The 13447-nt window shown below is 36.1% G+C and overlaps 1 protein-coding gene across 1 annotated transcript in view; it reads right to left on the bottom strand.

Moving 5' to 3' along the window:
* LOC140135877 (extracellular matrix protein 3-like) overlaps window positions 1–8116 on the bottom strand; it is a 21676-nt gene extending 13560 nt beyond the window's left edge. The window contains exons 1-4 of the mRNA XM_072157534.1: window positions 7669–8116; window positions 3582–3761; window positions 1904–2215; window positions 1160–1264 (exon numbers count right to left, since the gene is read on the bottom strand). Coding sequence (XP_072013635.1) covers window positions 1160–1264; window positions 1904–2215; window positions 3582–3761; window positions 7669–7771 — 700 coding nt within the window. The 5' untranslated portion in view covers window positions 7772–8116. The remainder of the gene's footprint in view (window positions 1–1159; window positions 1265–1903; window positions 2216–3581; window positions 3762–7668) is intronic.
* Between the last annotated feature and the right edge of the window lie 5331 nt (window positions 8117–13447).

Here is a 13447-nt window from a genome sequence, read left to right as displayed (position 1 = left end):
AAAAATACTATTCTGTTTTGCCAAATAAAACATAACTCAAACCTAACCCTTCACTTTGGAACTAATTGGCAATAAAAGGTAAATTTTCATATTTTACCAATATTTTGAAATAAGGGCCAAAACATTATTATCTTAGCCTGTACTTAAGATTCTGAAAGCTTAAACTTGTGCACAATTTGACTTTTATTGGCAGTTAGTTCCAACTAAAGGATTAAGGTTGTGCTATGTATCACTTGACAAAACAGGATGATATTTTTAATCCCAAAAAATAGTGCTGTATTTTTCTGGAATCCGGGGTATATGTGAACAGTCACGTGATGTCAATAAAGCGCCATTAAAAAGTGCCGATTGGTAGACTCCTACCCTCATTCGTCAATTGTCTGGGTTGACGACTGGGAAAACCATACCGCAGAATGTGGGCATATTGCCTATGGGGGTCGACGCTAGGTAAGGGATGCGTGAGTGAACACAGAAATAGCGCAAATAGCACAAGCGTACACAAACTTCTCAAAAAGGAGGTTAACACCTATTTAGGAGCCTACTCGTCAGCTTTATGGTAATGGTGTCTGAACATAAAACATTAATATACAAAAAGGTCGAAATTTGACCTTTGATTTGGTTTGACCAACTTCAACTGATTTGACCCACCCATAATTTCACTCAGACGGTCATGTTTGTTTATGCAAATTAGACACTTGTTTCGCTGGTTAGATTTTCCAAGATTTTTGATATATGTTTTATGCAAGCTTTTGAGAGATGGGTTCATGCGAAATTGATATGTTGCAATAAGTGATCAGTTAACCCACATTTATTTGCCCTCCATGAGCGACACGCAAACATGGCGCAGTCGGTACGGGGTGCTCGTTTGGATCTAATCTCTTTCGTGACATCGCATACTGTCGTATCTCAAAAGGCTGCCTTGTGTGATTTTTTATTATTGTCATTTAATTGTGATGATATACACTGTAAAATTAACTATATATATTAATGTTGAGACATATTAACATCTCATGTCCATTCATAAAAGTAACAAGCACACTGAAATATAAAATAACACTATGAGATACAACAATGATAATAAATAATCACACAACGTAGCCTATTGAGATACGACATTATGTAATGTAGACAATAATATGGGTGGCAGGTCATATCTTACCAATTGTACGTTGTTCTGCGAGTTGTCCTATACGGCACACACTAAATGTAAAAGTTCCTTGGTCCTCGTTGATATCATAGTTTTCTTTTTCTATATAAAAATGATCTGAAAAACAAACAAATCTAGATTATGAGAGAGGCAATAACGATACAGGGTCTTGCATGATTACAGAAAGCTATTACCTAAAACGCAGAATCATGATACGAAGCCCGCTATCCTGCGTCACCGTAATGCAATAATATTTTCTTACATTAACAATGATTGTGATTCTACAATATGATGTTTTTTTATAATTAAATAACATTTAACACTGCCAATAAAGGTGATTGGTCCGATTTTCTAAATGGTGTTTTCTACATACTTATTATGATTTCCGAGTCTGATGTCTAAAAAAGTGGATTGATTAAAACGTTGTAAAATGTGTTTAAAAGAGCCAACAGAATTGTCAACCTAGTGCCCCTTTACTAACGTGCTAATGGTAAATATAAGTGCTAATGGGTGTGGGGGAGGCTGTGACAGTGTCGGACTTTTTGTCATCCGGTTTACAATATTATATAATTAGAGACAGCACATCACCCACGGAATGAAATGAAAATTAATTATAATACAGCACTAAAGTGCTCAATTATTATTAGCACTTTAAGACAGTTGCAAAATGCTTATTTATTTAGCACTTTAATAAGAGGAGACTAGGTTGCAACCCGAATTTAAGACCTACGAGCCAAAATAGCTCCCAAAACGTACCATCATTATCTTGTATGATTATACCCTTCCACACTGTGGGGGTAATATCTGCACTTTCGTACAAATTTATGATATCTTCTTCGAATACTCTAAATGCACCATGATCTATTTGCAGTAGTCCATAAAAAACCTCATTAGTCTCCACCTCGCAGTCGTCTATGATATCCACTGTAATGCCATTGATTCCAAATGCAGAAGTATAGCTATCCACTTCTGTGAATGTAGATGAGTAATCTTGAGGAGTAGCTTCATCAACGTCGGGAACCAGTGGTGTTACAGACGTAGGGAGCTGGCCGGCTTCCGTCCAAAATACTTCGTAAATGATGGGTGAAAAATTATATATTGTGTTAAGTTTTTTTGAATCTAATAACTGATGCGGGTGATATTGATGAAGAAGATGATGAAGAAGAAGCAGATGAGTATGATGGATATATCTGATCAAAATGACTAGAAACTCAATCAATTTGACTGGTTTAAAATGACAAGGGCATTCTGATAAAAAAAATATGATGCGCAGATCATGTCAATTGAGCATGAATAGACTCTGGTCAGGACGACTCAACTAATCAAGTTTGACAACGATGACGAGGTCAATATGGATAGTTAAAATAAACCGGTAAACTAACCATTTAATTATGACTGTCAGCGACAAAGTCATAATAAACCTAATCAAAATGAACATTATTTCAACAAAACGATGATATTCCTAGTGCAAATATTTTGATTACGGATTTTATTATAAAATTAAATAGTACGTTATTTTCTAAGGACGGTCACCCTGGATCCGCCCTTCTCTTAGGTCCAATGAAGTAATTTTACATAGAGTGATTTTACTCCAGGCGTATGACCTAGGAGCGTTACGTGTTGTCGATATCTCGTTGCCTGGCATATGCACTGGCGTGATTGGTTGCTGACCTTCGCAGTACGCCTTTTTGGTCTTGTTGACAGGACGTCATACACTGAAGACCTTAGCGCAAGAAGACCGTAAGCCCATATTTGGCATTTTGAGATATGATCGTTTAAACTTAGATAATTTGGAAACCAAAAAAGCAAATAAATTAATACTTGTCAGAAACATAGGTATAGGCAAGAAAAAGCATTTTGTATATCAACCAAGTAAATATATGTAATATTGATCGATGTTGATCGATTTATCATTTTTGGACTTTCGGTCTTCTTGCGCTCGGATTGAAACAAAAGCTTATAACTCAAAACTGAATGCAGATGTTGGAAATAGTAACCATATTAGTAGTCTACGAGCAAAGACGAGCAATTTGACATATTGTTTGTTGAATTTGAAGGTTGTTTTAAAGTTTGACCTCAGTTGGCCTTTAACCGGAAGTGACCCTCTAACTTATTAACCGAGCTCAAAATGTATAATGAATTATATATTCGTAATCATTGTTTCATTAATTTAACACGTCTATTGACGACATTGGACAATTTTTCATTTTTTACCCCTATTGACCCCTCACGTGACCCCTATGGGGAGGGGCCAAATATTTTTTTTTAAATGTCAACATTTTTGTCTTCATCCAATAACTTCAAAACCACCTGTAACTCAATTTTGTTAAAAGTGGACTTACAGTCTTCATGCGCCCAAGTCTTCAACTAGTCTTTTGTGATTCGGTCTCAAATTATAATTTTATTGGTCTAATCCAAAACTGTTGAAACTCACTTGCAGATATGGCGGCCAACTGTTCATCCTCAAAGGCATCTGCTAACGGTTGGGGAACATTACCGCTAAATGGTTCACCCGCTGGAAAAACACTTGCTTGGAAACGAGCCACATCACCCTCGGTGTACAAGCATTCGCCATTTGCTGTCGCTTGGGGGCAGTCCATGTAATTGAGTTCAACTGTTTAAATAATGATAATAACTACATTACAACAACGACGACGACGAAAAGTAAAGTAATAATATACTACTACTACTACTACTACTACTACTACTACTACTACTACTACTACTACTACTACTACTACTACTACTACTACTACTACTACTACTACTACTACTACTACTACTACGTACTACTAAGTACTACTACTACTACTACTACTACTACTACTACTACTACTACTACTACTACTACTACTACTACTACTACTACTACTACTACTACTACTACTACCACTACCACTACCACTACTACTACTACTACTACTACTACTAATAATAATAATAATAATAATAATAATAATAATAATAATAATAATAATAATAATAATAATAATAATAATAATAATAATAATAACACTGATAATTATAATAAAACACTAATAATTATAATAATAATAATGATAATAATCAAAAGGATTTATGAAGGCATCTTCACCAAAAGTGACTCCGTAATGACCTTTGACCCCAAATCTGTACACACACTAGAGACACAGACTAATGCCAATGCACGTGTGCAAGTGGAGCCACCTTGCTATGTTGTTTGTGGTAGAAGACGCATTTTGAATATATTTTATCTTCGACCAGAAGTGACCCCTTAATGACCTTTGACCCCAAATTTTTGAACACCCAATATATACTGGCTAATGTCAATGCATGTGTGAAAGTGACGACACTCTGCTATGCTGTTTGTGGCATAACACGCATTTTAAAGGTATTTCTTCTATGACCACAAGTGAACCCTTACTGACCTTTGACCCATATCTGTTATTACAATGGAGACACTGCCTAATGCCAATGCATGTGCATTGTGTGCAAGTGGCGTCACCCTGATATGTTGTTTGTAGCAGAAGAAGCATTTTGAAGGTATTTCGATTCGGACCGGAAGTACCTCTTTAATGACCTTTGACCCCTTAAGGTTCGTGGTAATAACAACGCATGTATGCAACTGGCGTCACCGTGCTATGCTGCTTGTGGCAGAAGAAGTAGAAAGAAAGAAAGAAAGAAAGAAAGAAAGAAAGAAAGAAAGAAAGAAAGAAAGAAAGAAAGAAAGAAAGAAAGAAAGAAAGAAAGAAAGAAAGAAAGAAAGAAAAAAAGAAAAAAGAAAGAAAGAAAGAAAGAAAGAAAGAAAGAAAGAAAGAAAGAAAGAAAGAAAGAAAGAAAGAAAGAAAGAAAGAAAGAAAGAAAGAAAGAAAGAAACAGTAGACAGCGTTCAACGGCTGTCTTAAAACAGGTAACTTGCCAATTAATTGCTGCAAAATATCATCTGCACGCCACACGATATAATTATCAAAAATGTCTGAAGAGGTGCGAGTGAAATTGTACGCATATCGTGATTTCGGCCGTAGCAGTAGCGGCAAAAGCAAACAAGAATATTTGGGAAGTGATACGTGCAAATTTATAGTAACAGTACTGGGCTCAACGTATGAACCTTTGAAGGAATGGATGATATGAAGTTTATGGGTCATATTTATTTCTTGTTCAATAATTGTGTTTTTAACCGCAATTTGTTTTCATGCTGCAATTACCAACAATTCACAAACACCACAGTTAGATCAGATAGTTAGTTTATTTGGCACATGTGCGTGATTGGAAGTATGGTGACTAAAATAGTTCAATTGAAGAAAGTATATCATTTGGAACAACCTTTTGTCTGCAAGTTCAATACAAATAGTACATGAACTCGAAACAACGATGGTGTTTCATATTTTTGCGCTTAATTACCCTTGCAAAAATAACCTTGAAACAGCAGAATCAAAGCATCATGTCAAAATCTATCATATCAAACAATAGTACTTGTATTTTCACATGACTTTAAGATTTAAATTCTATGTAGAATATTGTTTCCTCTATAGTATTTTCTGGTGTGTTTTTTTTTCAAACGAGTGCAATGTACTTTGTACTAAAATATCACGTAAAAATAATTATAGTCGCTCGGATGACATAGTGACGTGTCACAAAAATAGCCATTTTGTGATATTTCCATTTGAAAGTTTTACACGTTTGGCACACATATACATCTATTAAAATGTCCCCTGTATTGAATGTGTTACATTTAGGCCCTAATGATATATAATAATTAATCGTATTTGCCGGTTATACACGCAGTAAATAAATACCTATTGGTAGCAAATCTGCTACCAATTATGTTCAGCATAAAACAAGCAAAATAAGCCAATCTCATGATACACGGTTTTTAATCCCGGTTTTTACTAATCTATTTTCAAAATAATTCATTTTCAAGTAAATAAAGACCTATGTGCAGGAATGAAGTAGCCAATTCTTCCACTCTATGCCCTATCTTATTTGTTATAGGTTTAAAACGAAAAGGGAACGTATGATATTGTACAACATACATGTATCAATGTATCATTTTGTGGTGAAAATAGATGATTAAAAATTTAAGAAATCGTACATTTTTGCCTATAAGATTGATTTGTTTTAATGTCTGAAAATGGTGTCTATTAACGTTTTCAAAACGTTTGAAACTGGTTATCATGGTTAAATAGGATCATATACACTTATAAATACATATTATACAGCCTGTCTAAAAAAATTGTGCAAGTGAAAAGCGCCCTCTTTGGCAATTAGAAAATACCGCTGTGGCATAATGCTTACATCAACGTCAAGGGCGTAGTCTTAGCTCTCAAATGCCGTTTTAGAGGGTGTACATGTAAATCAATGATACATGTAGCATCTTGTTTATCAAGAGTTCCTTCGTGAAATCAAAAGAATGCATCAACTACACAACAATACCCATTTTTTTTACTGTTTTATCATGATACAGGTATAATGATCCTCTTTTTTCACTTACGACAAATTAAAAGATAAATATTTAACATTCTGCTGTAAAATTAAATACATGTGCTGCCAATGATTTTATTATGGTAAATACTGTTCTCTTTATCACTAAAGACATGTTAAAAGACAAACAAATATTGCACACTTATAGGTTAATAAACTTAGACAAGTTCATGAAATTTGACAAAATAATTAGTGAATTTAGACAAAATAATGCACGCGCGCTGATGTTGATGCGTCTAATGCACGAGCCCCGAAGGGGGAGTGCATTAGACGCATCAATATCAACTATCATTGGTTTACATTTACAGCCCTATTCCCCCGGCTATTCCCTAATAAAAGTGCCACAATTGTGATTTTACCCTTTCGTTATTAACTAAACATATCTCGAGATTAAAAAAGCAAATTGAATAGAACAAACGGTATTTGAGAGCTAAGACTGTGCCCTTAACGTTGATATAAGCATCATGTCACAACGGTATTTTCTAATTGCCACAGAGGGCGCTTTTCACTTGCAAATTTTTTTGAGACATGCTGTACTGCTTAATGGAACGATAGGCAATGATAGGCATACAAAATGAATTGTTCAATATTTATGCCAAGACGGTAGGAGGTAATTTTCCCCTTGTTTTCCTAATTTAAAACTTAACAAATTAGGTCACAACTAACAGTACTGATTGGGTATTGCCCTTTTCACTAAATAACATAGGAAACAAAGTATCTCAGGTGTTGCAAACTATTCCTTATTGAAATTGTTATAACAAACCTCAAATTTAAGACCGTTTTAACAGTAAGTTCCTTGTCCAGGGAAATTTCAAGCTAACTCATTTATTCTCCTAGGCACCACCAGGGTTCGAATCCGCAACCTCTCGTACCATAGTCGAACGCCTTAACGATTGAGCTAACTTGACTAAATACAAAGAATTGTCCTACAAAAAGGGGTCATGGGTATATCAAGTTGCCAAAAATGCTACCCATGTTCGCGCCGTGTCCCCGTATGGTCTTTTGTACTGGGTACCCCGCCACCCCCCCGGTTCAAATTATACGAAATGCGAAATACTTACGGTATTCACCAGTCCAACACGCATCCACCTTACGTACACCAATCGTCAGTAACAAGACGACAATACATGGTATAAGAAGAGCGAGCCTCTTCGCCATTCTCATGTTAAAGCTGAGAACTCTGAAAGTCTCAAAGTCTCTTTTCTTTTGGAATCAAAAGCTTGCAATAGGTTTGTTTGTGGAATATTAGAAGATAAAGTCCTCTCTCCAAAATAGCAAAATATGGAGACGTCTGTACTGGTTCACTGAAGTTACAAAATCAACGCGCTTCAATTGAATTCTTTTTATTAATCGAAATAATGTAAAAAAAAATTAATCCAATCCAAAGATTTACATTATCAAAAGCAGCTTTAGTGACGTCAAACGTACTGAAGACATCTGGCAACTAATTAATGCGCTCAAGTTGTAGCACTTCTGAAGTACCAAGTGATCTCTCCAGAGACGCAGAAAGTATTAATATCTATCTGGTCGTTCCTACTACGCTTACTACAATGTAAATGCAGGGGAACAATACCCCGGGAACGATATTGGGCAGAAGTCTAGAAAACATTTGTCGTACACCATTAAGGTCAGATTTTGGCTGTTCAAGCGGCTCGCGCTGTATTGTAATAAACTAAAATCACCTGATCTGTTTCTACTGCGAATGTTACCGCATATTCACTACTATGGACATGTTTAACCACCTCAGAGGTGCTTGACGGTTAGGTTCAGTCACCGACTTTGTTAGTACAGATTTTTATGGGATACGCTAACTTTTAGTGCTTTGGGCGACTTTCTAAAAATTTTGTGAGCTTCTTTCCCGTGACTTCACCAAAGAAAGTAACATATTGCGTTTGACCAATTGGCTATTGCAACAATATTAATTAATAGAACTTACAAGCATATTATAGTAATTGATATATAATAGGCCTAAGATTGAATTTTAATATAATTCATATAGCCCTAGGGTCATGTACTTATTATTAATATTATGAAATAGTATAATCCAATAGTAATCATAATCAATCAATTGGGGCGCTCGTCCACATACATGTATATTAATTGGCACGCGTTATGTCCCTGCTAATAGACCCTCTTTTTCTGCAAGTCTAATACCCAATTATATTCAGCATTTAACAAGCAAAATAAGCAAGGCCTCATAATACACGGTTTTTACTCCCGGTTTTCAATCTATTTACAAAATAATTTATTTTCAAGTTGTTCGTCTCAACTTCTATAGCCACCTACATGATGCAGCTATGTTTTATGATAGTGATGTATTGATGTACAGTCTGTTAATATTAATAAATCTGCAAAGCTGAAATGATTGCTGTGGCCACTTGAGGACTTGAGTACACATGCCTTCCTCACGGTTAAATTGGGGCCTCCAAATTTTAGCCTAGCCCAGGGCCCCCAAAAAGGTAACTTCGGCTATGTCACCATGATGAGATGTTGTTTGGAATGATAGATTATCTCCCCATGTCGATTTCCCAAAAAGTGCATGTCGAAATAGTGAGATAAAGCAAATCCAATCGAAAAAATTATTGTCAAAAGGGGTAGAAAACCCGAACTACTTTGCCTTAATTTTACATATAGCCTATATTGCTGTTGGAAATATATTTATCGGTAGGCCCCTTATGTGAGTACATAATCTAGTCTGCAAGAAAGCTGATGCACATAATCATGATGTTGTCCTAGATTTCTGATGGTATCATTTTATTCGGAGTAAGTTGGGGAGATGAGGGCGTGAATCACATTGTACCTCTTTAATTAACATTGGTAAGAAAAATATTCGGAACAAAAAAACGAGTTGGCTCGTTATTTTATTTTTTCTTCAATTACAATACTTGCAACAGAATCTCAGATTTACGAAATTTACAACACACCAAAGCAGTCAAATTGATGCCGGAAATTGATGAAAAATTGCCCAAAAAGATATTTCTGGCTAACCATGCAAGGTAATATATATGTGTGGAGACCACAGAATCAATCGTGCATGGATTTCTAACCGGCATATGACCTGATCATAATTGAATTGACTGAATGGTATGCCTATGGAATTACAATGTAAATGCACAAGTACATAGTACAGTAAGCCAAAAAATTAAGGTACCAGTTGTGTTCTCCCCTCTATATCCTAAATAAGACAAATGTGTCAAAATTAAAACAAGCAGCTAATACCTGAACATTATTAGCTCTGATTCAAGACCTTATTTGTTGAAATTGGTTAAGAATTAAAGAAACGGTGACTCTAAAACCTATTGAAGAGACGAAATCAAAAGTTGCACTTATGTGTTCTAATCAATGAAAGCACGGCCCTAGTTGTACCGTGCTAATCAATGGAAGCGCAGCGCTAGTTCCCTTGTTAACGAACGCTTTGTGTAAAAAGTAAAAAGCGCTCTCTTTGGCAATTAGAAAATACCGTTGTGACATAATGCTTACATCAACGTCACGGGCGCAGTCTTAGCTCTCAAATGCTGTTTGTTCTGTTCAATTTGCTTGTTTTAATTTCGATATATATTTATTTAACAACGAAAGGGTAAAATCACAATTGTGCCACTTTTACTAGGGAAGAGAGCTGTACATTTAAATCAATGATAGCTGATGTTGATGCGTCTAATGCACTCCCCTTTCGGAGCGCATGCATTAGATGCATCAATATCAGCACGCGTGCATTATTTTGTCTAATATCTCTCCCAACAAGTAATACGCGTTCATTAACCTATAACATGTATAAGTGCGCAATATGTGTTTGTTATTTAATATGTCTTAAGTGACTAAGAGAACAGTATTTACCATGATAAATCATTGACATGCACAGGCGGGTCATAAATAGGGAAGGTTTTTATTTCAAATCGGCCATGGCCAAAAGGTGTTCCACTTGACCCCACTTGAACAAATATGCACTTTAAAAAATAATTCAAGTGGGTCTTCAGACCCCACCACCACCCTTATTCCCATATATACTGAAATATGCACATTTTGCACATTTTGTCAGATATGCAAAGAACAGATACATAATGAGAGGACATGCTGCTTCAAAACGTACATTTTATCCACCCAGAAGCACTTTTCAAACACAAATTAATCATCTACTATAGAAAATAGTCTATATACAAAACCTTTCTCTGAATTTCATAACACTTTGAATGCTAAGATGTCCAATATTCACCAGTATCGCATAAATATTACACATACAAAACTGGGTAACTTCTAATAACATAGCCATTACAAAATTAGGTTGATGTATTATTACCGGACTTGCTTAAAAAGGATTTAAATGAATCTGTAGCTGTTTATATGTGACCCGTCATGATAAAACCCGTCATACGTCGCCACTTTTGAAGATGAATCCCAATAAACATTACATTAAAAAAAAAAAGGAATTTTGACGGGAAAATTTTATATTTTCATGGACAAAAAATTTAGCAAATATGACAAATGATATTCCACCCATATTAGCGGTTGACTGTTTACCTTCAGGAAATCAAAAGTCATTTCAACCATTTTTGTGTATATACATTGTATACTAGACCTTATAAATCATCCTTGTATATTTACCTTTCAACACGTTTAATGTCACTGCTGATGCAAATTATTGTCACCTGACACTACACTTGAAAGTCTTTCTTTGATTCAAATACTGGCATTAAGGCACATGATCGGCAGATTTGACGAATGTAACCATCCCTTGCCTTCTGCCCATATACCTTCTCAGTTCTCACGGGCTTCAGACACCAACTTTATCGCTCTTTCCACTGATTGTGTGTGGATGGATATTTGGGTACATTTAGTGGGACTTTAATATATCTTTGTCAGCTTTGTCAGAGGTGGCTCAGTGACAGGCTCTTTGCGCCAATCTATCATTTTGCTGTAAGCCGATGCTCCAAACTTGATCTGAGGGACTTTGAAAAAGCGTACAGTCTCATCTGTTGGGTAGTCTTCATCAGAAACGTGTCTCCTTCTGCTTCATCATCACTATATCCTCTACTTCTACATTGGCAAGCTCGTCTTGTACATCTTCACCTGTGCCGTCAAAATGCTCTGCAACATTGACCGCGTGTTTCCGTGCAGAAAGTATCCATCTAACAGCCTCTTCACGAATGATTTGATGGAACAAACGTCAATGTTGGTTGGCGAGCAGGTGCAATCCGCTACCTTGAGATGTTCTTTGGTAGACCACTCCAATGGCAAATTTGTCTTTTGCATGGCAATGAGTTACCATTCAGAGCTTTGTTTACTCACTATGATGGGCCTACCACAGGCCTAACTTCATTTGGTGGAAAAATCGGTTGTCAACTCAAAGAGCACCTATCTGCAAGGGACATTGTTGATTTCAAGCCAATCCACAATCCAGACTTCCCCATTCTTTCTGATGAAGTAGTTGAAGATCTAAGTTGGGATCAAAAACTCTTGTACAAGTTTTGTATGGCTGTGATCTCAGGTAACTGGCCAGAAGATCTACTCAATGAACCAGATGGTCTTAATCATTTACGTTGGCTAACAACTGCAGAACGAATTCTATGCTTGTATATCACTGAGCCTTCTGTTGGACTGACAAGAGTGGCAAATATTGTTGTCAAATTCTACGCCCTATGTGGTTCACAATCAAAAGCAATCCTTCTATCACAGATGCACCTAGAAACTTCTTCCAGATGATAAAACCTTTGCGACACTTGACAACCACTGAGACGAACATAGCCAAGGGGGTGGGGGCAATGCAAAGAAATGCCTTTTCTGCTCACCCAGAAAACCTCCTCCTTGCAATTGCAGCTGACAGCACTCAAATCGTTCGTGAAGAGGCTGTTAGATGGATACTTTCTGCACGGAAACACGCGGTCATTAAATCTTGCAGAGCATTTTGACGGCACAGGTGAAGATGTACAAGACGAGCTTGCCAATGTAGAAGTAGAGGGATATAGTGATGAAGCAGAAGGAGACACGTTTCCTGATGAAGACTACCCAACAGATGAGACTGTACGCTTTTTTAAAGTCCCTCAGACCAAGTTTGGAGCATCGGCTTACAGCAAATGATAGATTGGCGCAAAGAGCCTGTCACTGAGCCTGTGACAAAGCACCTAACTGATGAGCAGGTTAAAGATATAGTAAATGTCCCACTAAATGTACCCAAAATATCCATGCCACACACAATCAGTGGAAAGAGCGATAAAGTTGGTGTCTGAAAGCCCGTGAGAAGGTATATGGGCAGAAGGCAAGGGATGATTACATTCGTCAAATCTGCCGATCACGTGCCTTAATGCCAGTATTTGAATCAAAGAAAGACTTTCAAGTGTAGTGTCAGGTGACAATAATTTGCATCACCAGTGACATTAAACGTGTTGAAAGGTAAATATACAAGGATGATTTATAAGGTCTGGTATATATACACAAAAATGGTTGAAACAAGTTTTGATTTCTTGAAGGTAAACAGTAAACCGCTAATATGAGTGGAATATCATTTGTCATATTTGCTAAATTTTTTGTCCATGAAAATATAAAATTTTCGTGTCAAAATTCCTTTTTTTTAATGTAATGTTTAGTGGGATTCATCTTCAAAAGTTTGTCATGACGGGTCACATATAAACAACTACAGATTCATTTAAATCCTTTTTAAGCAAGTCCGGTAATAATACATCAACCTAATTTTGTAATGGCTATGTTATTAGAAGTTACCCAGTTTTGTATGTGTAATATTTATGCGATATTGGTCAATATTTGACATCTTAGCATATAAAGTGTTATGAAATTCAGAGAAAAGTATTGTATATAGACTATTTTCCATAGTAGATAATTAATTTGTGT

Source organism: Amphiura filiformis, chromosome 2 (assembly GCF_039555335.1).
Source record: "Amphiura filiformis chromosome 2, Afil_fr2py, whole genome shotgun sequence".
NCBI classification, from domain to species: Eukaryota; Metazoa; Echinodermata; class Ophiuroidea; order Amphilepidida; family Amphiuridae; genus Amphiura; species Amphiura filiformis.
The sequence above is the reverse complement of the archived record's forward strand: the minus strand, read 5'-3'. Positions and strand labels throughout refer to the sequence as shown.